The 27429-nt window shown below is 37.6% G+C and overlaps 1 protein-coding gene across 7 annotated transcripts in view; it reads right to left on the minus strand.

The window, feature by feature from the left end:
- The window catches only part of MAGI2 (membrane associated guanylate kinase, WW and PDZ domain containing 2), a 685143-nt gene that overhangs the window by 53672 nt on the left and 604042 nt on the right, over positions 1-27429 (minus strand). For 4 of the 7 annotated variants that reach the window (XM_079303121.1, XM_079303120.1, XM_079303125.1 and 1 more), the window contains 4 exons: positions 14718-14809; positions 8614-8806; positions 7544-7630; positions 5328-5576 (listed from right to left, as the gene is read on the minus strand). In XM_079303121.1, coding sequence (XP_079159247.1) covers positions 5328-5576; positions 7544-7630; positions 8614-8806; positions 14718-14809 — 621 coding nt within the window. Of the gene's footprint in view, positions 1-5327; positions 5577-7543; positions 7631-8613; positions 8807-14717; positions 14810-20162; positions 20205-27429 lie in introns of all 7 variants that reach the window. The other 3 variants (XM_079303119.1, XM_079303122.1, XM_079303123.1) reach the window with 3 other exon arrangements.

Raw genomic sequence — 27429 nt, forward strand, 5'->3', positions numbered from 1 at the left:
AGGATGCAGTTCAAATCCTCCCTCATTTATTTCCAAAAAATATCAAATAGACAATTGAGTATTTCATTCAAGAAAACTGCAGCAATGTATTTTGATTACATTAAAAACCTCTTTGACCTCTTAAGGTTATTTCATTATGATTATTGCTCATGTTGATTTGAAAAAACCAAATCATATAGAAATTTCTTTCAGCTGCAAGTTTTGCTATCACTTAAACATACTTAGAAAGTGTGCTTTTGTAGCTGAAGAGGCAGAACAGCTCAAACCTGAATATCAAAGTTGCATAAAAATGAGAATCCAGATTCCTTGCCCACAAGTTGCAAATATCTTCCATTGGGAATGCACACTGTGGGTGGGTTTTCACTGCTATGCTCCAAAAATATCCTAGGTGGGGTAGACAGACATACTGATTTCCAAAGCTATGTATCATTTAGAATTTGAAGAATGGTCACATAAAATTATGTCCCTAAGAACCATCCTTCCCAGGAAAAGCATAGGTGAAATTGCTGCACAAACAACTCAGATCACACAGTTACCACTCATTGATAAATTGGTTTTATCTCTAAACTGTAAGGAGTTCAAAGAAACTCTGGGCTGAATGGGACTTATAGAGAATTCTGTTTTCTGCAGTCAGCAGAGGCTTATCTTGGATTTATGTATTTTAGTTAAGACTTCATGTTTCAAGAAATGAAAGAAACTTCTTTCATTAGACTCTGTTTTATCATGTTTTCAAAATCCAGCAGGCACTGGCATATGTAGTGTAGGGAGAAATTAAATCTACAACTCTTGTGAAGCAAGAGGAAGATCATAACAAGCATGCACAGTCTTTAATTTTTTGAAAATTGTTTATTGATTAGGCCTGTATTTTCAGTTTGTTTGCACTTTGTAACTGGGCTAATTGACAGTACCTGCTACAGTAAAATTCCTGGAAATACTGCCTATTTTCCAATTTTATTGAAAGTTGCAAGTTAACAAGATCTGTTTACAAGACATGGTTTCTCTCTAAAAATATTATGATGTAGAGATTTACAGGGGATTTACAAATAGTTATTCTAGATGAAGCTGCATCCCAAACACAAAAAGTAAAAGTGTCAGGAAGATATGAACTAGGCATGGACAAGTTTACTCCACCAAACTGTGGGACACATTCATGCAGAAATCTCATTCTGGCCCCTCCAGAAGTCTACAAGTGCTTTTCCATAGGCTGCAGATAGTGAAATTGCCTTGATATGCTAAAAAAACTTCCCTAAATGTAATGCAAAGTGTAGATTAATTACTTAAATTCAAGTATTTTAGCTGTAAATTCTCATGTATGGAGAAGGGATGAGAGCCACATCCCCCTTTAATGTTGGAACAGGATCTGGGGGAAGGCACAATAATATATTTTAGAGGCATGGAATTTAATCCCTTTGTTGGAAATAGGTCAGGAGCCTGGACAGGTGTATTTTCTTTTCTTAATCTCTTGGCACTCTAAGATCCTCTGTGTGCTGCACTAGGCAAAATGACTTGCTCCTGGATATACCACTCAAGCACAGCTCTTTATTTATCCACTTTATCTCCTTTTACTGATACAATTTTGAAGCATGGCTGACCTTTTCTATGCCCCTGCTTTGCCCTGTAAAATCTCTTCATTCAATCCTTGTCATTCGTTTTCCACTCCTGATCTCCCCACATCAGAACTGTAGTTCAGTGCAAAATAATCCCCTGTGCTGGATTAGAGAACATCCCAAGCAATGCTTTCACAAAGGGGAAACAAAATTTCTACCATTATAGATACAGGAAAATAAGTATGCCACAAAAATTGGATGTTTAAGCAAGTACCAGTAAGGCAAAATGACATTCAGATCTAAAAGCTGGCTCCAAAGTACTTAACATCAATTTATCAAAATGACAGCTATTACAGTGCTGCCCATCACAAAATGTGAAAAAACAGTGTGTTTCCTAATTATGGCTATAGTCTGCTCTCACTCTGTGTCTACATTAATAGTGAAAAAAAGCATTTAGTATTTTGAACATTTCTGCATGGTAAAGGCAGGCCCATAGATCAATAGTAACAACAAACCCCTTGCACACCATACTGAGAGAAAAGTTGAGACCCTAAAGCTCTTGGAAAAAGAGTTTAATCTCTAATTCTGGGAGCTCCTGAGCCTTTCATGGCTCATGCTCAGGTCAGAAGGAGCATGAAGCCCTCCTAAGGAGCTGTGTGGGAGCATGCAGCCCACACCCACCAGAGAGTGGAAAGGGGACTTGAGACTCAGCAGGAGCATTGTTACTGTGACTTCATGGGATTGTCCTACAGCTTCACAGACAGAGCAAGCTCTCCTGGCAAGCAGAAGGTCAGCTTTTGTGCAACCCCTTCAGCCTCAGGCCAACTGCCAAGCAGAAAACTAATGAACCTGGAGCTCTGTAGCCAGTAGCAACTTTGCTGGATTGACTGCTCCCATTTTAGCAGTGCTTGAAGCAGACACACCTAGTCACACAAAGTGCTTGCTCCTATACTCAGCAAGAGCTGCTGTAATCTCTTGGACTGTAAAATACAGTTTGCAAGTGTGATTTCAACAACAAGGAAAATACTTTCAGTGCATAATTAATTGCCTTCCTGAGTAAAAGCGGTGATGATACTTATTCATCCAAGACCTCAAGTCTTTTGCTTTTGTAAGAAAGTAGAGGAGGGATAGAGTTATTGAAATCAATATTCTTAAATCAAAGGAACCTTTCTTCACTTTCTTCACTTTGCCCAGAGGATGCTCCCAGTGAGACAACTTCCTGGGCACTGCTCTTCCTAACAGTGTCTGCCAATACATAATGCTCCCTTTTTTAACCTATTTTATCCATTTTGATTTTTTCAGAATTGCTTGGCAATTACAACATTAACATTTAATTGTGCATGCATGTCTGCATAATATCATTCTGTTCCACACGGGGATACAGGGGCTGGCAACAAGTGCACTGCCTCTGAAACAAGGGAACACTGGAACCAGAGCACAACATTTCCCTTAATTAACACATTACTGCTATGAGAACAAGCAACTACCAAGGTGTTAGCATGGTGCTGTGCAGGTCCACATCTTGACAGTGATATATCATATATTTTGGACATTGCACTTCCTATATCCATTTGATATTTTCATACCATTGGTATGCTTTCTACCCCTGTCTGTGAATTTCAAGAAAAGGATTTTATGTTGTTTCAAGCTGGGAGGTATATCAGGAGAGTTTCTCTGTTCTGTTTTTTACCAAACAGCCCAAAACTTTGAGGCTATATTTTGAATGGATGCCAGTCAGTGCTGAGTAAAAGGGGATAATAATTTCCCTCAATCTACTGGCTATGCTCCTGTTAATAAAGCTCAAATTACTTCACTGAAATAAATATTAAGTAAGAGAATAACCTTACTTACTTGAGAAAGAGTCAATAATTTTTAGAATATTTTTATTACTGATGACAGATGATGTAATTTTCAGGATGTTTTTCCTATTACATAGACAGTTTTGTAACAAAATTCATATAGAAAGGGTATTTTCTTCTCTTTTCTGTCACTGTCTATAGCAACTGTAATTTTTTGTTCACTGCTGTTCTTGTAAACTTAGGATTTGGTACTTTTTGGGATCACTGAAATTCAATGCAGTTATTATTTGAATAAATTCTCTTGTCACTTCCACAGCAGGCTGTCATTTCCCTTTACTACTGGAGATGTTCAACTGAGCATCAAAAATGACTGCTTACACAGTTGCTTGTGGAGAAAGAAAAGTACTGAAAGAACATGTTGGAGGGTAGGAGGCATAGCAGGATCTTGAACCTGAATCCTTAATCTTCAAAAGATTATTCCAGTCACAGAATTTTTGGTTGCTTGAGCATTTTCTCTTCCTCTCCCCTTTCCCTCTCCATCTGCCCCAACAACAAACTCTATAAAATAATAATATAATTTAATTGAAAAAATCATGACTGACTTAACTGATTAACATGTATCCACTTCAATGGATTATTTTTTTCTTTTCTGATCTTCTCCAAAGAACTTACAGTTCTTTGACTATTATATTCAGTATGTGAAAACCTGGAGTCCCAAGAGGCTAATTAGCTATGGTTTTGTTACAATATTAATTCCAGCAATCATGGAGTTCTAAAATTCAGCTGAGTTAACATGAAAAGCAACTCTTTTAATAACTGCATGATCATAAATACTGCAAAAAAGTTTTCTGAGGTAACTTGCTATTGTGAGGTAAGATTTTCCCAGTACTCTTTTAGCTGCTTTTCAGGTAAGAATTTAGAAGAGTGATATTTGGCTCTGAAGTTGAAATTGTAATTTTATTTTGTAATTTTATTTTATGTTATCAGGAACCAGTTTCAGGCAAAAGAACAGTTCCTTCAAAACATATTTTACTGTAGGGAAAGCATTGCATTAGGCTACAACTAGCAAAATGATAAATGTTCTCACTTCTCTTGGTTTTTCAGCTGTGGTTAGCATTATTTGATGGGACATGTGGAAGCCTCTCAATACAAAGCCTTTTTTCTCTCCTTCTTCCAGAGGGCTCAGCTCTCATTGAGTCAAATGTCGTTGGAAAATCCCAAATGTGTCCCTGTGTCTCCAGCTGCCACTGGATTTGAGTCTTGTGTAGCTCCTATGTCACATGTCTGACCTCTCCCTAGATTCACCCAGGACAGCTCAAGTGGCACCAGATGTCTATTTTAAAGCAATAAAATTGACCCTCAGAAAAAAATAGTTTTCTGAACAGATAGTGGCAGATCTTGCCACCTGAATACTACTGAGTATGGAGAGATACACCTACCCCCTGTACTCAGCTGTAATTTTTATGCTGTCAATGCTACACCCAGTTAAATCAGCCTCTCTGCATCTAACAGGTTGCCCCAATTTCCTGTTGCTTTTGCAGTCCCATAATTGGACAGCTGTTGTTATAGGGTTTCCTGTGATCTAAGCTTTTTTTCAACTTGCTCAAACTTCATCTTATTAAAAAAAAGTCTAATTCAGTTGCATGTAGGAGAATAATTTATTCACATAACCCTATTTGTTACTTACAGTGTCTTTTTGGCATAGTAAGAGAAATTCTGCTTTGTGGGTGAATCCTCTATTATTCTGGTAGTCAAAGAAGTGTGGGAAGCACAGAGCTCAAGAAAACAGAACAATCTTTGGTTTTGTCCAAGACAAAAGAGACAAACAGTGCCCCGAATAAACATTGACAGTATCTTCAGTTTGAATCTCTGCAGTGATAAATTATTAGCAAATAGGCTTAAATTAACTTCTTAATTTTGTTATTTTTTAAACTTGGGGCAAACTTAGAGAAGCACGAACTGAAAACCACGATGTCCTTACTGATTGTGGAGCCAGACTCGGGCCTGTTGAGGGAGCTGATGATGACGAAGCCGAAGCCCTCGTTCTCCTTGCGGTGGATCACCACGTCGCTGGTTTGCAGGCTGTGGCTGGCGAAGCCCTCGGGGGGCGTCGCGTTGCTGCTGGAGGCAGCGTGATTGCTGTTGGCGTAGGTCGTGTAGTCACTTCTGGGAGAACTGTGGTGCGTGGACACCGAGCCTGGGCTTCTGCCATTCTCCGGGCAGGGCTCTCCTGCAACACAAATCACACCAGTGTCACAGCCCGACCCGCTCCGTGGCTCTGTGCCTTACAGTACATTTGCTAATGCAACATGAATACAGCTGACTGTCTACAGACCAGGCTATACCAAGTATTAAACTAGGAGCTGTAATAGATGCAGAGAGACAGGAATCTACACAATTATGCAGAACGTTCAAGGGCGATCAGATAAAGCAAGCATGGACTGTGTGAACACTGACTGCTACACTAGCTACAAGAAAGGAGAGGAAAGTTAGAAGCGGTGTCTATCCGGATTGCAAAAACATTACCAAGTGCTATTCCCTTGTCTGCTGGTGGATCTGTCATCAAGAGGAAAATGTGACCGTCTAATCCAATAAAAAATTATTTGTGTTTGGATTACAAGAATTTAAGCAGGGAGCTAACAGAGTAATTAGGATTAGCTGCATAATGTTCTTCTTACAAGTTGCTTAGCATGTTCAAAAGATGTTCAAAGAGCAGAGCTGTTATACAATGAAAAATGATCACATAGTTTTTCCATGGGTGTCATGGCAGAAGCAGTGGTCATTTAAAGGTCTGGAGATGCTCTTGTTTGGCAAGTTCAAGAGAAGTGAAAATGGAGTCCATGCACACTTCAGTATTGCTTTACAGTAACAAGAACAGGAAACAAGTTAAAACTTGTGGGATTACACATTTTTTAGTGTGAGCATTTTGGCAATTGAAAATAGTAAATCTATGCTTCCAGATGGGGAAAAAAGATTTATATTCTTTGCAGATCTAAGTTGTTTACACAAATCAGCATTTATTGACAGTTTTAATACAGAACTTTCAGATAAATGTAAGTATTATGTTTTCTGTTTGGAACAAGAGTGGCAGAGTAATTTTACTGAACATGTGTGGAGCTCCCACATATACACATATATTCTAGGTAGAGAGTTTGCAAATTAGACCTTCAGTGTGTGTATATATTAATAAAATAAACATCATCCAAGGACAAGCTGTTGTTTCCTCAGTCAGGTGTGTCCTTTAGCAGTCCTTCTGCAACTATGAAATAAAGTAATTAGAGAGTATAAAGAGGATGAAAAACAAACAATTATCATACTCCTGAAAATCTCTAAGAGTTATTGAACCAAATCTGCAACTAAATGCCATAGTCAGTGACAAGAGAGTTCTCATTTTCTGGCTGTTGTGTTTCAGAAAGCTGAGTATTATTTATGTCAGTATAGCTGCAACAGAAAGAAAATTCTCTTACCCTGCAGAATGACCAAGAGCTGGCTTGGCCATTAAAAAATATAATAGAAGAATGTCATTAAATATAGGATAAAGAATGATAAAGGAGGAAAAGCTTAAATAGCTATTCAACTGTCAACTATGCAATAGGTATTAATCAGAAAAATTGCATTTTGCTCCTGCCTGTGAAAAAATTGCATTTTAATCCATAGTTCAAAAAAAAAAAAATCACATTTTCCTAATAAATTATTTTCCAGATCTTGTGAACTGTGATTTTCTGTTCTGGATCTGGGTAAGTACATGTACAAAATGGTAATTCAAGGTGAGGGCTAAGATACATATATCAGCTATAGACAGGTAAGGAAAACCCCAGATCCCTCTGTTATATACATTCATGCTAGTAAGAAATTCCCATGAAATTGGCCTGATATATTAGTATAGCATTTTTCAGTCACGCCCAACATCAGTTGTTTTACATTTTTCCACAAACCTTATGCAGTAACACACCACATTAAAATCCTGTCCAGCTCCTGAAACGCTCAAACATTAATGAGCTACATGCTACATTCCCTGGTGTGGCACTCTCAAGGCCCGGGAATAAGGTCAGGTGTTTTACCAGCGTGCCCAGTGTGTGCACCAGGAGCCCAGCAGACCCTTTGGGATGCAAGGAGCAGCAGCCAAGGCGGAGCTCAGCGCTGGCTGTGCCTGCAGAGCGCGGCGCTGACGCGGGCGCGGCGAGGAGTTGGCATTACCTTGGTTATTGGCCATTTTCCTCGCGCTGGGGGAGCTGCGAGGGGGCGTCGCACCAGGCGCGGGGGCACCTTTCTGGCTGGAGGGCTCTGGAGTCAGTAACAGAAGAAAGTCAGTCCTGCAGGAGCACGGCTGGCAGGGAGCTGCGGTGCCGCGGTGGGAGGGGGACTGCGAAGACGAAGGTGAGTGGGTGGGCGGCTTTGTGGCACAGCAGCGAAGGGGAACGGCGCAGGCAGTGACAGTGGATCTAGGGCACGGGCAGGCAGCGGACAGGACAGGCTGGGAATGCGGATTTGCTCATTTCTGGTACCTCAGTGAAGTGTACTCACCAACAATGTTTTAAAAGTTCTTAAAGAAACTTCTTTCCTCAAGTAAGCAAAGGTTGTAATGGAAGGCCATCAAATTCTCCCATTATAGCTTTAATAGGTGCTGCCACACACGTTTTTCAAGATTCCGATGTTTTTCAGCAATTGGGACTGAGCTAGTCTAAACACCTAATTTACTACATATACTTCATATTGGTTTAGGTTCCTTTTCTGAATCTGTCTGTTTGACAAAAGAATCTGGCCCTATTCATATGAGCCACTTGTTCCCTACAGAAGATTTTCAGCCAGCTTGCATTGCGGTTCAGTGGGAAATTCCAGATGACATCAGCGGGACCAGAAATGGGCTTTTAACACATACAAGAGTGAAATGAGTTCCTGCCCTGAACAGTTAACAGTCTTTGAGCCTTTCTCTTATTGACATAGTCAGCTCAAATGGCTTTAACTTAGGTGAATGTTTAGTCCCAAAAGTGGACAAAAGGAGACAGCACAGACCAAGACAGCATGGAACAAACCCAGAGCACTTATGATCACCACACCAGGGTTGCCAGTATGTTTCCACTTCTGAAGGAAGCAACACTCAGTTGTAGTATTTTTGCCAGAGAAACAAGGGATACATATTTACAATTCTTTCCTCAAAATGACACAAACAATCACTTTGATTTCCTCTATTTTTTAAAAACAGCATGGGTTTGTGCTGCCATCATCGGGATCTGTTTTTCCTTTCACCCTTTCCAGCCTTCACTCACCCGTGGGCAGCACCTTTCTCCTCACAGTAAGATTCACCTGCCCGTTGCGGGCAGCGTTATGCATCAGGTCAATCACGTATCGGTGGGTTTTGCCAGCCACTGGAATCCCATCCACGTACACCAGCTCATCCCCAGGATGGAGGCGACCATCTCGGTCTGCTGAGCCCATGGCAATTACTGCTCCGATGAGAATCTAGGCAGCAAAGAAACAGAGTCCTGTCATATGTTACACTAAGCCCCCAATTCAGCCACATGAATATTGCAGTGATTTTCCCTTTCTTCTGAAATTAGGCAAGTGATGGAGCACAGGTGAAGAGATCAGTGTGTGTCTGAAAGCTGTGCTTGTCCTCTCGTGGGTATGACTGAAAATGCTTCCTCACCTTTGGTAAGAAGGTAAGGTGTTTCCTACCTGCAAAGGAGAGATACACCAGAGAATCCTAATCTGAGTTGTGCTTGATATGTCCAAATCAAGATAATCTGTCTCTAAGGAGTTTTGAGTTTCTACAGACTACATTATACAGAAGACTTAAAAAGATTAATTCCATGTAGGGATCTTTTTAATTTAAAATTAGTGAGCCTGTGTATTTCCTGTCAAAAGTTCTTCCCTGCTGTGTGATTTAAGCACCTGGAGTCATATACCTGAGGTCAGTACTGGAAGTGATCCCATCACACAGAGTTCACTTTGGGATTCTTTAGGGTAAAAGAAGCACTACATTAAATTCTATTGCTCTTAATGAATGATTGCTCAGGCAGTGCTTGATTAAAATGGAAAAAAAAAGAGGAAAAAAAAAAGTCAGCTTGTTCTGGGCAGATGCTGTTTTCCCAAATCGACATTTAAATGTAGTTTGAATTGGTCATATAAACTAAAAAAATCTCTCCAAAACCTTTTAAAGACTTTCTCCATTTTCTATGAAGAGGATTTGACATAATTTATTAGAAGAAGATGTATATATTTTCCCCGTGGAATAACTGGTAGAACAGTCGAGATTGATTCAAACAAAAGCTGCTTTCTTTGAAAGAATATTAAAGCACTCACAGAGCGCGTTCCAAATTTTCTGTTCTCCTTTTCAGTGTGAGACAGCACAAAATGATGGATATGAAATGCCATGTGGCAATCTGCTTTAAACAATAAGAGATAAAAGCTATGAAGCATTGCTTTTCACGATGAATTGCAAAGGCTAGATGTGGTAGTCACACAGGTGGGCCTGTGGTTTTTTTGTGGTCTTAGCTGCAGAGTTGCAAGTATCTCAGCATAGTGTTTGAATGAAATCCCCTGTGGAGCCTGGAGAATTTTCCCCAGTTTTTAGCCTCCCTTTGGCTTACTTTTGATTTCAAAACTTTGCAAAGAGAGAACATGATGTGGCTTTTTCCTGCTTTCTGGTGTTCCTGGGATCCTGTTAAGCAGTGCCAGGCTGAGTGGCTAGAGTGGTGGTTTCTGGTTCTCCATTCTGTTTTTCAAATGGTGAAAAAATATACCTCAAAGCTTTGGAAAATACTTTGTGCAAAATTCAACTATGAAATATGTACTTATGCTCCTTTACCAGATGGAAGAAAAGCTCTCCAAGCCTAGGTTTAGTTAGATATCCACAAAGTAATTTGAGAATTAGGCATCTCACATGAGTAAGAATTTCTTCCTAGTTATTTGAGAAGAGATGAATGATAACCCTCTGCAGCTTGGAAGATTGTAGGGACTGGCTTCCTTCTTTGCTTTTGTTGAGCATTTGCAGTTTTTTCGTAATTTTCTGACAAAATATTAAACAATTGAGCATCTTTAACCTTTTGAAAAACGAAGTGCAGATCACAGCATGGTAGGTGATCAGCATACTCAGCAAACTTGAAAAACTCTTTCTAGTTCTATCTATAAGTAACTATTGCTGGTATTTCACATGTACACCATGGACTGCGATTGTGTTACTTATCTCAGTGTTGAACTCCTAACATAAGCAGCAGAGTCATACCTTAAACACTTCAGCTAGGTGTGTTTGTCAAGATGATATCTGTTATTTAGTATATTTAATAGACAGAATAACTTGATTTCCTTACTTTTTCTGTGTCTGAATTTGTTTCTTATGCAGTATCTGATCTCATTTCATGGCTGAGAAGTTGCCATAATAGTTATCAATCCTACATGTAAAGCACAAATTGGAAAAATATATATCAGGATTATATTACCTCTGAAATGTGGTTTCATACTGGCATGAGATTGCTTTGAATGCGTGAGGAGAAGGATGATGGCATGTAAGCAATAAAGAGTGTGTTGTAGAGAAAACAAATTCTCCTATTGTTTGAGATTAAACAGGACAAATTATGGGATTAGGATTATTGTGGCAGAGACTAATCTGAAATTAAAGCCTGTGTCTAATAATTTACACAGATTAATCTGCTTTGATACTGACTTTCTTTGTGGTTCTTGGTAATTATCTGAATTTGCATTTTAGTTTCTCTGAATGTAACACAGTAGATTCACAGGCACATAGCAAAATTTAAGTATATACACATAAAGGGTGATTCACATAATTTTAAGTGTCAGTGATGTCTAAATCTGAACTCTGTCTAATCACTTCTGAAATAGGTGTTCCTAAGGCATGTCCCCATCCTAACATTTTGCTCTATGAATATCTATGTCTTAGAAATGTAGAAAGATACTTAGAATATATCCTGGCATTGATAATAAAAAAATAGAAACATATGTCTTGAGGATATTTTTGAGAAAAATCCCAGTCCATCTGTGTTGAAAAGGTAAAACTCTTAGAGAAATTATGTATATGTATGTGTATATATGTATGTATATGTACCTGTGATTCTGAGTTTGAGCTGCACAAATGTATGCAAAATACATCTCCCCTTTGGGACAGCAATTTGCAACTTCAGTAAAGTTCCAATTAATGTATTTTTTGCAACCTTTCAGTAATATTATAATTCACCATAACAGTCAGATAATCTCTTTATCCTCAAGTTACTGGGAGATGTGATAAATAGCTGTTGTAATGCAATATTATAAGATTTGAGAGGTCATTTAACCTTGCACAACTCGCAGTCTTGATATTTGAAATTTCTCAATAAATTTAAGTATTTCCTTTCAAAAGCATTTTTACGCTTAAAAATATGGAAAGTAGAGCAGTACAGCAGAATTTTCTCCTTCTAAGGTGCCAGGGAGCTGATATAACCAGAAGGAAACTAAGCTACAGTCCTTCTATAGTGTCAGTTATTATTCTTCCAAAATAACTTTATTTGGATTCTGCTTCTTTGAAAAAGTCATTGTGTTATGCAGCAGAATCCATATTCCTTTTCAGAAATCAAATCACAAAGACAAAAGCTTCCTTTTGTTCTCTGTTACCTGACTGCACAGTAGGAGAGCTGAAATAAAAATTTCAAAGTGTCTCAGTTCTTGTTTCATAGGGAAGGCAGGGGTTTAGAGAACACAAAAAAACTGCTTCTCCTTTCCTGGAGGTGAAAGGAATGGGAGGCTGCAGGTGGGCTGTCCATGGGGGAGCAGGGAAGCAGTGGAGGAGAGAGAACAGCGCTAAGAATTAAGAACTCTTGTACTTTGAATACAAAATAGAGGGACACTTAAAAGAGTACATCTGTTTATTGGTGTTGAATTTGAGCAGTGAAAACAAGATGGGCAACAATGAGGGAGTGAGAATTAAAAACCTCAGCACTGCAACACAGTTTTAAGAAGGTGCCTTTTTTGCCTTGCACAATTATCAGTTTCAAGTTAGGCTCTTCTTAACTCCTGAGGACTTTGAGAAAATTTTGCAAAGACACATAAAGCCCATTAGATTACTAAGTCTTGGGGAAAAATGCTTTTTTTCGTGCAAACCATGGAACAGAGATAGGAACCTTGAGGCTAAAGGCAGGGTGAGAGCAGTTGTTCAAGAGGACAGTGCAATGTGTTAGAGGGTGGTTCACAGAGGGCAGCGTTTTTGGTTCTGCTCTCCAAAAATAGCAAGGTGCTTATCTCTGCACTTGATATCCACCTATGGCTCTGGGGCTTCAGACAGCAAAGTCAGGTCAGTCCTTTGCTGAAGAGACACTAGAAAGAGCTGATTCTCTAATACCCCAGTGCATAATGCATGTAGCTGCAGGGCAAAAGGCTTGTTTCAAAATTTCTTTTCTGCTGGATTGCTGAGCAGAGACTCCAGTCTCTCACAACTCTGGCATGTATTATGGATATCAGCTACCAGAATATCAGATATTCTACATGAGTTTTCTCTTAGTCCTTTAGGTTGAAATCATTCAGTTTTATATAAATGATCATCTTTTAGATAAGGAATTTGAGCTGCACTTTTCCCCATGAGGTTGTCATAAACCTCAAACAAGCAGAGCCAGTCGGACGCTTTGTGACTGCTTAATTATCCATCTGTAATAAAAAAAAAGCACTAAAGGAGACACCAAGAGAGCCTCTCACAAAATACTGAGCAGCCTTGTAACCAGGGCCACTTTTCTGGGAGATAGGAAATGCCATTAGACATTACTGTCCAGAGCAGGTAGGAGATTTCCAAATCTTCACAGAATCATAGAATGGTTTGGGTTGGAAAGGACATTAAAAATGCTCTAGTTTCAATCTCCATGACATGGACAGGTTACCTCTTCCACTACACCATGTTGCTCAAAGCTCCATCCAACCATCCTAACAGTCTAAAAAGATAGAATAGAACATTTCCACCAACCCCTCACAGATTTCCTTTTCAGCATCACTCAGTAGGTGTGCTCTGAGAACTTACACTGGCTGGGCTGCCCACAAGGGACAGGAAAAATGCTTAGCTGGAGTGTGCAGATGATGGCTCAGTGGCCTCATTTCATGTGCACTAGGACATGCTCCACAGAAGGAAGTTCCATATTAGAGGAGCTTCAGGGACACTGCAAGCTTAGAGGATGAAGCAGAGCTGCCCTAGAGTCCTTCTGAGCAGCTATACTTTATATTTAAAAAACCATTGAAAATGCATATTCTAAACTAGACTGAATTTCAAACAGCATTTGAAGCATCTTTTTTAGAAGACACTGCATTCTTTTCTTTTTATGGGAGACATCAGTAAACTGTTAAGATTTATCAGTACTTTGACAGAGTTGACAATTTTAAAATCTAAGAGCTTTGTTTTTCAAAGCCATGTGTTGGTTAACCTTAAAGCCTGAATGAAAAATATACTATTCTATATTAATTTGAATATGGAATATATAAATTATTGACTAGGGAATATACACATCTAATACTTAATTATACATTATCTCAGAGATGTGGTTACACAAGACTCAGACTGTGCTTAAAATTCTGATAGTAAAGCACTATCATTATTGACTTGAGATTAGTCCTAGCTGTCAGACTATAGTTACACCACTGAGTTTTTTCTGAAAGGGTACTAATTCTGCCTGCTCTCAAAATTATAGTATTTAGATAGATCAGTAATTTATCAAAATGTGTACTCATTTGTTGTGTGCCATGCATATTTGACTTTTATTTTCTAGGCTTCCACACTGTTTCTTTTAAACATTGTGCATCTGGTTTCTTTGATACTATACTTTATTAGCAAACCATCTATATTAATTTTGTAGCCTGTTCTTTGGTTACAGGGGTGCCCCCCTCCTGATGGTATCAAGCTATCATTTTTTCGCCTGTTGCCTCACATGATGTTGTCATTTAACCTGGAATATTGACTATCACTCCCAGGGGAGGTCATCTGTTTCTGGAAATAAACTGTATTATTGACCATGTCTTTTAACCACATGAACACACTTTGCATACAAGTTACCTACTCTGAAGATGGTTATGGCCAGTCTAACATAATTGGATTTTGAGAATCTTCTGCTTAAACTCAATTCTGCAAAGTCCAGATTTAGAGATGCTAGGTCACACTCCACAGTAATGGGATGAGTGATGCTTTGTTTCCACCTAAAAGCTTTCTTATTCTAACTTAATTCTCTGTGACACCTTTTAGATGTGAACAACTGAGAGTTCAGCCTTTTCTATGGAAGAATAAAAGTCGTTTTACTTGTAGCCTTAACATGGTGTTCATTTGGATTCAGTTATGCAGTAATATTTTTCTGACCTTTACACAGATTATAGAACATGGAAGGAAAAGGAAGATTAGAAAGAAATAACTCACAGGCTGCCCAGGCTCATCTCCTCCCAGGATCCTGAAGCCAAACCCAGACTCCATTCTCCGAAGGTGAACATCCAGCTCCTTGTAATCAGGACCTGGTTAAAAGAGAAATCCCATTGAGCAAAGCATTTTGATTTTATCTTGAGAATTTGCATCAACTTCCCTCCCACCTTGTGTTTATTGCACATGACTAATGGCATCCTGGTTGGAGCTGGTGGAAACAAGTGGGCCACAGACAAGGAGGAGGATTGAAAATGTAGGTGTCTCTTGGAAGATGGTTATGTTCAGTAGAACACACTAAACCAAACTAGAATACATTCACAGAAGAACAGTATGGAAAAATCTGTCCAAAATAGAGGTTAAAAATGTGTCTTCTTCCTAAAACTGACTGTGTAATGGATTGCTGTTTATCTACCTCTGGTCTTTAATTTGTATTTCCCTTGCAGTTCATTAAACCCTACAAAGAATAAACTGAAATGGGAGACAGAGATACATCAGTCCAACTCACAAAATATGAAAATCCTTACAGGCCATTTAAGTTCAAAACACGGATATATATATATATATATATATATATATATATATATGTATGTATTTTTATGTAATGTAGCTTTTAAGTATTCCACTTACAGGTAATACCCTCAATAAGGACTTTTGATGAAAATTATCATTATAAACCTCTTAGTCTCAGAGTTTAAATTGAAAGCTAACATCATTAACTTGAACTCCTTAATGCTATTCAATTAAAGTCTCAACAGCTTTATGAATCAATAAGGTTGCATTTCCATATGCCTGCCTAACTTGATTTTAGACATATATTATGTTCAGTAATATATCAGTTGAGGAATACAGTCTTTTAAAAGTCAGTTTCTTATAAAAGACTACAGTTTAAAAAGTCTTTAGTTTCTCTTGAAAGAACACAGTGTTCTGGGATATTATCATTATTATTACTACTACTACTACTACTACTACTACTAAAATATTATAAAGTGAAACCTTAAGCACTTAGTGGACTAAGAAGTTGTCTGCTGTCTGCTGTGACTCTCTCTTTGTCTGCATGTTCAGAGGAGCTTTAGGCTCATCACCTAAAGCAGTGATTGATAGGAATGGCATTTCCTATAGATTGCACTCAAGTCTATACATTTTGACACAAAAGCTTTTGGTCAATGTCAGCTTGTTGCTTACTCCAATAGAAAAAAGGAATGATAAGGTTTATTTCAGCAAACTGCTCAGAAGTGTCTCCAGTTGTGCCTCGTTCCCTCAGGATGGGAGGGATTACAGATGGCTGAAATTCAGCAGCTCTCACTTATAGATCTCCCCTCAGAGTAATCAGTGGACACCTCATAAACTGGGATTTGGCACATGTCAGGTGTAGTTGGGAATTAAAGCTTGATTAGTTTCAGCCAGGTATTATTGCAAAGACAGACACAGAATGACATGAACTGGCTCTATACTATGACTGTGCAATAAAAATCCTCTGTAAACAGCAGCATAGTGCATTATTTCAACAATCTGTATTGGTGAAAGTGAGACTAAATTACAAATATTTCAATTGGTAAAATAGAAGTATTACCTTTCCCTACCAACTTACTTCTCATATATTGAGAAGACAAACCCAAACAGAACCAAACAGCTTATTATACTGACTTTTTCCATTTATTTGATGAGTCTCAACATGAAGGAACAAGTGAATTCTGGGTGTATGCAGTATGTAGGCTTAATGCAAATCATTTAAAAGTTGTGAGAGGCAAAGGAATTTCAGATGAAAGCAATACTTTACCTGGTTTGCTGTGCCTACAAGGATGGGGCTTAGCACTAGGGAGATGGCTTTGTAGACAGACACAGTGTGATCACCATTTGTAACTCAGGTTTCACACTCAAAGGCACTGTCTCCAGCAGTCTGTCACAAACTGAGCAGTGCCTTTATTGTGCACAAGTGAGTGAATATGCACAGTTGGGAATACAATAAGAAAATATAAAAATGTCAGATTCTGAAGAATACTTGCTCTGGCAAACTGAGATGAAAATGTCCCTCAGATACATTGACAAAGCTGAGCTAAACCAGAGCTGGTAGCAGGCTCTAAAATAAGCGATATTATTTATTTTTTAAAAACTGTTTTTCTACTCCATGTAGAATAAAATAGATAAGCCAGGTTGACCATAAAAAAGTTTAGGGTAAAAAAAAATGCATAGGGGCATGCTTTTCTATGAGCCCTAACACAATTTGGAAGCCTTTGGATTAATTGATGGGGCTACAGTGCTCATTCAGAAGAGTCTTCATTCCCAAAGACTTGGAATTCTGTGGAGCCCATTGTCTGGCAACAGGTCACTGAAAACTTCTTTTAAAAAATAATGTTGTCTGTTGCACCTGATGACCCTGGATCACCAAGTCTAGCTTCCTGTTATTGCAAACCTCTGCAAACCAACAGCACACAGACCTTACCAGTAAAGACATAGGCAAAGAAGACATTGGCAACTGAGCTTGTTCATGACATTTTTCACTGGGTCACCTGCCTTGCAGCAGTATCATAATATCACAGTATCTCCAGTGGCTGACTGGTACACAAACCTGTGTGCTGTTTCAGCTTCCATGTTGGGTGTGATCTGATTCCACTGGCTGCAGTGATCACTTTTCCATTGCTCTGGAGACAGCTACACCATAGATTCCTGAATTTACATCTCTGGAAGTGGACCTGACTTCTACCCTTGGTTTTTGTGCTTAAGTGATTCATGAAATAAGACAGAAGACTTATTGCAAGACTCTCCAATAATATTAATGCTTCAGTCCAGATTCTTCTAGTAGAATGCCTTAGCTGCTTGCTGCTTTCAAGCCATTTGTCTTTACCTTTCATGCTAAGCTCTGTCTTTTCCAGGCTAACATGAAAGTGTTACAGTTTTAACTGACATTTCATAAAATGTAAAGTATAGATTAATTAATCATATGTCACTTATTTGGTGTAAAAAAATCAGTTACCAGGTTAGTCTGACCAATCAACTTTTGCTAAACTCCCTTTGCACTGTTCTCAGTGTATCTCCATATTTGCAGCTAGTCTTTGATAAAAAACATGTTCTAAAGCCCTGTTGTTGTTGAGATCCTTTTTTCTTGTTTCTGAAAGACAGGTAAGTTGTTCACTACTTTGTGCTTTTCCAAAGGAACTCATGTTTGGTAGATTTACTAAAAGCCCCTATGATTATGTAGCAACAGTTTGAATATTCCTGAATATACATTGATTAAGTATTCTTACCCATGCAAATGATTACATTTCATCTGATATTCCTCTAGTGCTTGCTTCTCCAATACTCTGGCACTTTTTTGTTCCTCACAAAGGATTGTTAGATAGACCAAATTTTGTGTTTTCTTGCTGGAACAGATTTTCAGTTGATCATACAGAGAAAATTACCTGTACTTACAGAAAATGATACTCTTGTGCCTTGCAATATACTACAAACTGTTGGTTAATAAAACTTCATTATGGAAAATGTGTCTTTTTGTTTTCTCTTGCTAACCTAGATTATCACCTTGTGGTTCATGCCAAGTAACAAGTAATGAGTAGGCTTGCAGACAAGCCAATACTGAATTAACACTGTCTTTTCCAGTTTGCTTATCCTTCCAGTCAATCTAATGTACCTTAATGACTTGTCTCCTACCAGTTTTACTGAGAGTTTCACCTTAAAGTCAATATTTTTGCTCATGTAATATGGTTATCTTTTGCCAGAATGATGACAATGCTCCTTTCCTCTCTACACATTTATATTAGAAAAAGAACTTTAACTTTGCCTGCTAGTAACTCCATTCTCTTTTTTTATTATAGCTATACCACCTTGTTTCTTCTTTTTGTGTGAAGGAAAACTTTCTTAACAGTTCATTTAGCCTGGAAGAAAAAAAACTCGCACCAATTCACTTTTCTAGGCTGTAACACCAGCTGGCTCCCCTATGCATTTGAGAATGGTGTTGGACAAGCTGTGATCTGATCACTGCTGCACAGTGAGGACAGTAAAGAGAGTTGGGAAATTCTTCCTGGTTCCTGAATGATGGGAGATTTGCTTTAAATGTAATGGTACCAGAATAGATTGTTACTGAGCAATAGTGAGATCTCACAGCTGAAGATGTGATTATCAAGTCCCAGCTATCTTTCTGCACTGTGTTCACCTCAATCACTGGGTGAACTACACACTAGGCATGCATGCAGCTGTTTCTTAAATGTTGAGAAAATACATAGCTGAAGATGCTTAATTAATAATCTTCTGTGTGAGACAAATTGAACAAGTGCTATGTGATTTTATAGTAATAACCCTGGTATTCGGGATGATCCTATAAATGTTGATATAAAGTTTTTTATTAAATCTCTTCTATATTGCAATTAAAGGAAAGATGAAGTGCTTTGCTGTAATAATTTTACAGTCTTTCTGGGTATACCATCTACCTACTGAAAAGAAAAAACCAATTTGGACTCCTTTGCTGATGAAAGTGAAGACTTTTGTTTTATACAAATAATTATAAATTGTGAATTGCAATTGACACAAAACTACAATAACTTCATCTGAGTTTCAGATGCTTTTGAAAGATGTGAAAAGCTTGAAAACAGTAATGGATTTGCTACTCTGCAATGTGAGTAGCTTTTTAAAAAGCATACATATTCCCTCTTGATATTTATAGAGAGGAAAACTGGCAAATAAAACTTCAGTACAAAAATCAAAGAAAAGAAAAAAGAACTGGTGTGCTAACAGTTATTCAATGTATAAACCCTACTGGGTTATGCAAAAACAGTCCAATGTTATATTTAATTTAGGATCTCTGTCCAACTTGTGAAGGACTAGAAAGACTTGATAGGATTGTCAAAACAGCCCAATTTCTTGGTTTGTTTTTTGTTTTTTTTTTTTTTTTTAGTATGGGATGCCTGTTTTAGCTGTTCACTTAGCATGATAACACTGGGAAATCAAATATTGCTGTTTTATTAAAAAGTTCATCGCCATTTTACAAGACCAGTGCTGACTCAAATACCCCAAAAATCTCCTGATTTTGAAGGTTTTTGCTTTTACATTTTTGCAGCACAAGTATGAAAGAAAAGAATTGGTAATAGAATTAAGATATAATTAAATTCAGATTTAAAAAAATGCTTAAGCTTAGATTTGGGCATGAGCTATAGAGATACACTTTTATACTAAAGAGTGAACACTAACATGAAAGTACACATAAAACACAGTAAAACATAAATGAAAACTGGCTGAGAAAAAAGAAATACCTTTCCTTGCTCAAAATGCAAATCTATTATAAAAAGATTTGGCACAAGCATTCCAAAACCCCACAAAGATCATACAAAATAAAATGGTGACTGGGCAGTCATAACTGTCCATCATCTTTAGAAATGATTAAAAAAAAGGAAAGTAGCTAAAACATAAAATGAAGGACAACTAGTTTACAGAAAACAAAGGCTGAAAAATACTTGCCAGAGGAATCCGCTCGAAAACCAGTCCTGGGCAGCACTTGTTCTGAGTAGGAAAATGGGGAATTAAAGGTGAAATACATTTCTCAAGTTATTTAAAGATGCAGCATCAATTTCTCTGATGTGTTTTGAATTACTAAAATGCATTTTCTATTTTTTTGTTGAAGTTTTGCTTTCTCCTCCCCTCTTTCTTTACTTTCCATGTGGTACATGTACATATTCCTGCTAGATTAAGACCTCCCAGGCCACTTCTGGGCAAGGTGAAGGAGATGGTGAGGTGGTAATGTTTCTTGAACACAATGTATGTTCTGATGAAGATAAATTTTTCAGTTTGATTAAAACTGTGAAAAATAGTGACAATATTTGAGTTTATTCAAGTACAGCAATAAAAGGGGAAGTTAATGGGTGTATTTGGATGACTTGACCTCAGATGACTTGACTCCTTCTTTCATACAACTCAATTGAAAAATGTCTTTCATCATCAAGAAGAGGAAGATTTTTCTAGAGAGATGCATATTGCCAATAGAACAACTGATTCTACATGAAGGTAAATCCATTTAACATAATTTTTATTCAGGTAGTTTCAAATTATTTGTAATTTACTATATGAAGTGCAGCAAACAATTGTCTTGTTTTCATATAAAGATACTTTTCTGGATAACTCCATAGCTGAATTCAGTCATGCCTCCTCTGCTAATTTTGAAATGTCCTAAACAAGAATTTCTGTTTTATTATTTTGGTAGCACCCAGAATGAATTGCAAAACCTTTCAAACCAAAGGTGATTTCTATTGGCCTATACACAACAAAAGAGCAAATAAGGTATCCCATTTATGTGACTTTAAGCCACATATCATACCATGCACATCTATGCTATAAAGGAGGCAAGGTCTTTCACAACAGCATTTGTAGGACAATGATGCAACCTATGATCATGTACTATCTTCCTAAGATAGAAGGCTGTACTGGGAGACATAATACAGCATTTCCTTTGTGGGAAGCTGTGTACCACTTTGAAAGAGTTTAGACTAAAGCCATCTGCCTTCTGGTGGAAAGGGCTGGGCTGCAATGGCAGCAGCTGAGTGATTCAGAGTTCACTTGAGATAATACTGAATTGGTTATTCCAGGGCAAAGATATATTCCAAAAATCACCTCCCCAGAATGGAGATGTCTGAAAATATTTTTGGTAAGGATGTTAGGTAGACATAAGGTAGGATATGAGGTAGATAATAGCCTTGATCTGTCCAAATCCAGATCCACTAAATGAGGACATCCATTTGGATTTGGTATTCCTCTTGCATTTTCGTTTACTGTCTGTGTTGAGTTGTGTCACGTGGGCTATGCTGTTTGACTTAATAGGTGGCCACATATCTTTGATAGTTAAAGGAGACAATTCCTTCACACACTTCAGATTTTGAAAAGTGATTTGGGATCCTTCAGGAGAAACGTGCTATCTAAATGTAAAATGTTCCACCAGCACAGCTCCTGAAAACCAAAACCTTTGAAACTGATGCTGCTCCACTGCAAACTTAGAGAAATGATTTTTTTACTCACAGCCTTTCAAGATTTTAATGGAACTCTTAAAAGAGGCAAAATGATTTTAATGTAGAGAAAGCAATTTCATTTTGATAGTCTCAATAAGCTTTTAGGTTTGAAGGCACATAAGCTCTTTTTTTTTCCTTGGTCACTCAGCTGGAATTGCTCTTTGGAGGTGCTGTAAGATTGGTTCATTCTGTTTCCATTTCTGCTTGCAGACACTCTAATATCACCCAGAACCAGCCTCAAGCAGCAAAGTGAAAGAATCACCACCATTCTCCAACTGTGACCAATTAGAGAACAACTTGCTCTTTTTAGACAAACAGCCCTATATTTTAAGTAAGATAGCAGTGTCCTTTTTTGGGAACTGTTATTTGTGGTCAATTAAAAGTGCCTGTCAATGAGGTGGTTTCCTTCAAAGCTAATCTCATGAAGTCTCATATGGATTTTGTTCCTTTGCCTTGCAGAACTTCATGTAGATTGTCACAGTTAATTACCATCTTGTAATCAATCATTCAACACCTAGCATGTGTTTTCACTGAAGTTTAGAAATTCACACATGAAAATTGGAACTGTTCTATGCTGAAGATGTTGAATCATACCCTAAAGTTTTTAAATGTCTGATCACCAGAAGGATAAACCCAGGTGCACATTTTTGGTTTTGATAACCATAGCAAAACAATGTTCATATTAGGAAGAAACTGCTGCCAGCAGAATGGGTCTCTGTGCAGTACACATAATTGTGATAATGTCACTGACACTCTGGAAAACAAAAGATATCCTCTAAACAGCTGTGCTCATGTGACAAGCAAACTGTTAGCAAATAGTATAAAACTTGAAAAGAAGAAAGATCTGTAAAGAACCTTTAACATAGAGGAAGGGACTGAATTAGCACTGTCTCCATCTGTCAAATGCAGAGATAAGTAGTTTTTTCCCAAACTCACCTAATTTCGTGCTCAAAGACCCTACAGAAAAACAACTTCCAATAGAGGAGGAAGGACTGCTGGGTCTGGTCCTCAGCTGAGCAGAATGCATGTCATTTGTGCACTTCCTGATGCCTTCTATCTGCTAAGGACAAATTGAGCTGGTAATTTTACCAGAATACTGAGAGACTCTAGTGAGTTTTGTTTTATGGAAATCTTGGAAAAAAGTTATTTAGGTTTATAGGAAACTAACCTTACACAAGGCAATTTGAAACTTTCCATTCATTTACTATTAAATTAATTTGGGCATTTTCTAAACTTTTAATAGTTTTTTTTCAGTATGTTAGATGTCCTGCCTCCACCTCATAGGAAATGAGGTCGAAGAATTAAATTTGTCACGACAAAGAGACAAGTCTACCCAACACTGTCACCGTGAAGAGGCATTCAAAGTGCTGAAAGTTTTGAAATGATGACATAAGATTTCTGTATTCTCCCTATTAGGCCTTTTTGGTTGAACCTCTGATACTGCATTGCCTTGAGTAGCTGTAGTCTTTCATGTGAAATAGGAATGAAGTACTTACAAAGTAGAGCTTGAAAGTATAATAAAATACTTGCTAAATTCATTGATTTAATTTTTTTTTACTTCACCTAACCTGTCCTAGAAACAAGAATCAGGAAAGTAAAACTAAGAAATCATCTGAAGTGTTATTTGTATAAAACTACATTAAAATAAATCTCCACCATGGTGATGTCTCCCTGGGCTCTGGAGAATGTGGATGCAGCTGTGTATCTTGAGAAGTCTTGCCATACATCAAGATTTAGAAGAAGTAGATGCCTTCCAACCCAAACCCCTCTATGACAATCATTCTATGATTCCTTGCATATCACACGAATGCAAAGCCAAGATTAATTTTGCTATTTGAAGGTAGAACAGTAAAAATCTTGAATACTTGCCTTCTTGTTTAGTCTAAAGTAAATTGCTCTCATAGATTCATTTAATTTTCCCTCATCCATTTTAAACTGAAAACTGCAAAATATTTCTCAAAACAGAGAAGCAATATACAAGACCTGGGACATAATCCTGATTTATATGAAATCAATGGTGAAAATAGCAGGATTCTTTGCTGGCAAGATACAGCCATAGGAGCATGATTCACCCACAACATGGCACAAGGGTATTTTTATTTACACCAGCAGAGCCAGTGGTATTCTCTGGAGGAATAATTATGCTCATGAAAGGTAGGGACAATATTTGATAATATTTGTTTTCCATATTCTGTTGTTTTCTGGATCAGTCTTTGTTGAATGCTAAATACATGGAACAAAACCAGCACAAGGAACATCTATATTTCAGCACCTCAGTACTAGCCATGCTCTAGGTAAACAGGAGTTTCACAAGTGAGAAGAACAAGTGTGATTATGGTGCAATGTCCTTTCCAGAGCTGTGCAAGCAGCACTTTGACTCAGCTCAATGCAGCACCCACTTGTCTCATGCACCTGTGGCCAACTCCCCTGTGCCTACAAGTCAGTTCTCTTAAATCTTTACTTTGACTCTTAAGTACATGCTGCCACTTTGCAGATCACAATCTCTGTATGCCTTTTAGCAAAGTGTAAATTGTTAAAGAGTAAGAAATACTGCATCTTTAGCACTGCCATCAGCTGTAAAACTGACACTTCACATTAGCAGAGGTCATTAGGGACCTACTTTGCAATCCAGCAATCAAAATCATTTTACATACATGGTACTATGATGACTACACACTCATAATTCCATCTGAAAATGCTTTTGGTTTCACTGTCACTTCATATAAGCAACAAATCTATTTTGCCCTGGTAATTCTTTCTGCAGTGACGAACAATACAAAACCATTTGATATTAGTCTGCTAAATTTCCTCCCCTGTTATTGTATATCATCTCTTATTAACAAGGGTTATATTCACTTAGTAATGTAAGTTCTTAGACTGTCTCCATGCTGTTGCTTAGGATAGCAATAGATGCAAGGAAAACACCAACATGAACTGTTTGGAAATTGCTTGGAGAAATTCACTTCCTATACCTTAGTTATTCATTCTCTAGGTCAAGAAATTTGATAATAATAGGCCTTAATTAGCAATTTCTAAATACTTTTATTTACTAAGTGAAGGCAGGCATAATTGACTGACATAAAGGGCACTAACTGGTGGATAGAAATATTGAAAGATATGGTAAACTGAGTGCAAGGAAGGTTTGAAACTAAAACCTGATTTTCTGGTTTACAGTCCCAAACCCTTTACCCATACAAAATCCCCTTTGTACAATACTTCAGAATATTATGTATTTGGTGCTATCATAGTTCAGCATATATATATGTATCTGCACACAGATGTGTATATAGATGTGTGAAAACAATATAACCAAAATGTAATTTCTTTTTAGACTAAAAATGAGCAAAAATGGGAAAAAATATTAGAGACTTATTTATTTATTTATTTATTTTGGTCAGGAAAACACTGTCTGGAAAAAGTGGTAGTACCAATTACTTGAAACATTTCCTTCAATTTTTAATATTTTCAATCTTTAATTTTTAACTGTAGCTCTTCAGCCAACAAGCACTGGCAGGAAAATTCTGCCTAGCTGTAGACTATGCCATAAAACCCCTCAGGTGGTAATGCATTCAGTGCTAGATACCTAACTTATTTTTATGTTCTATGAGTAGCAAGTTTAGGAAACCCTGATTGCCTTAGTATTTTTCTACAAGACTGGTATTTTTGTAGTTACACATTATGGATCAGTATAATGCTGTCTGACAAATCTTTCCTACTTTAATTCATATCTGTGCTGAAAACCTGGAGGGATGCTCCAGAGGAAAGGTAGCCTGTGAATATGAATTGAAGTGCTTATCTGTGACCCTTACAGAAAGGTATTTATAAGTCTGCCTAAGAAAACACTTTATTTTGTGAGGCTAATTATGCAAATACATTTGCTATTTACATGTTTCACAGGTGTTGATGAATTTTGCTTTTTGGTTCTTTTCCAATTTTTTGAAATATCTTGCAGTAAAAAAAAAAAAAATTATAAAACAGCTGAAATACTTGAAAGGGACTTGACAAATTCAAAATACTGTGGTCAGAGGAGAAAATAACATGGGTGATTTTGAAGAAAGTAACCTTTGTCCTTCCAGCTAAAGGTGGAACTCTAATTGTTCAGATTTCACTTTTAATGAGAGCTTATCACTGGATCATCTCATTCTTCCTACTGGCATTTCTGTGTCACATCACCAGCCTTGGCTCCACACTAACTGAAGGATGAATGTAACCCAATAAATATAAAAAATGTTTTATTTTTCCTCTTTCCTTAGAGGAATAAAACCTCAAATTTCTATTATAACTGGAGAAATATTATGGGATTATGATTCTCAACAGTTTTGTGACTCCTGGTTGATTAATGTCTGCCTACAGGGATGTCTGAATAAAGTTTTTTATAAACTGTGAATCTACAATAAACAGAGCTCAATTTAAAATAAAACATAGGATAAGGAGAATTTATGAAAGCAAAAACCTAAAATTCAGGTGAATGAAGTCTCCTAATGATAACTCCAGGGCTCCAGTTACAGCTGTAACAATCTTCTGCATATGAAGTAATAATTTTTTCATTAATAGGAAATTCCTGATCTGATGTTCCATTTTCTACCTTCTGTACCTAACCTGGTTATCAGGAGAGTCATGCTGTCACTTACAATCTATCAGTTTTTGTAAGGAGAAAGGAGTTAAAGGTTTTGCTTTGAATGAATAGTAGGGCAGAAAAAAGGAAAAGGTATCCAGTTGAGAAAATTATGTCACAGCAGAAAGTCAGGTAGGTATTTTTCACCATGGAGAAGAAATAAGAGGGGGGGAAGAGGGTAAAAAAACCCCAACAAACCCAAAACCCAAAACAAAAAGCAAAGAAAATCCCAAAACCCAGAGAGACACAGTAAAATAAGAAAGCAAGCATAAACCAATTTCCCATCTTTTGCTTTGAAGCAGTTGTTTTAGATGATGTGGTAGTCCTCCTCAGTTTTTGGAAACCCCTCATGTTCCTTTTTAATCTACTTTGCTTTGAGCAAAGGTGACAGCAGAGGCTGATGACAGCTAAGAGGTAAAAGCTGACAGGCAGCAGCTAACTCACAAAAAACAATTTTCAAAGGTGCTGGACTTTCAAAACAGAACTGCACTCTGTTTTTGTACTAATGCTTCATTTGATTGCCCCTATGAAACTATTTCCCACGCAGAAGCAGTAGTGCTTTGTAATTCATATGTAATCATTACAAACTGAAATCTTCCCATCATACAGTCTTCATGACCTTTGGGGGGAAAAACATTCCTGAAGAATGAAAATCCTACTTTTTCATTCAGACTTCCTGCTTGAAACCCCGTTCTTGCTATCATTAGGTAGGGGTGAGAGAGAGGCAGTACACTGGTCCAGTTCTTGCCCTGCTTTGAGTCATGTTGCTTGTGCTCCCCACAGAACTACCCTGTTCTTCACAACCTGCTTCACTCCTCTGATTGGGAAGCAGGAGGCTTTTATGAGGTGCTGGTGAGTGTTGACTTTGGGGAAACCCTATGATAAAAGGCTCTGTAGAAATCCAGAGCTATAGAGGTACAAAAATGAACTGTTTAGTAACAGAGTCTCACAGTGAGAGAAACAAAATTTTTGCACTATCTTTTTCATTTTGAATTTTCCAGGTCATGAGTGTTCACTTCTTTGCCCTACTTTTAGAAGATGAAGTTGAAAAGAAGGTTTTGCCAGGAGATAAGGCAAACTTGCTTTGAGATAAGAAGCACTTAAAAAAACCAAG

This window comes from Erithacus rubecula, assembly GCF_903797595.1.
Source record: "Erithacus rubecula genome assembly, chromosome: 4".
NCBI classification, from domain to species: domain Eukaryota; kingdom Metazoa; phylum Chordata; class Aves; order Passeriformes; family Muscicapidae; genus Erithacus; species Erithacus rubecula.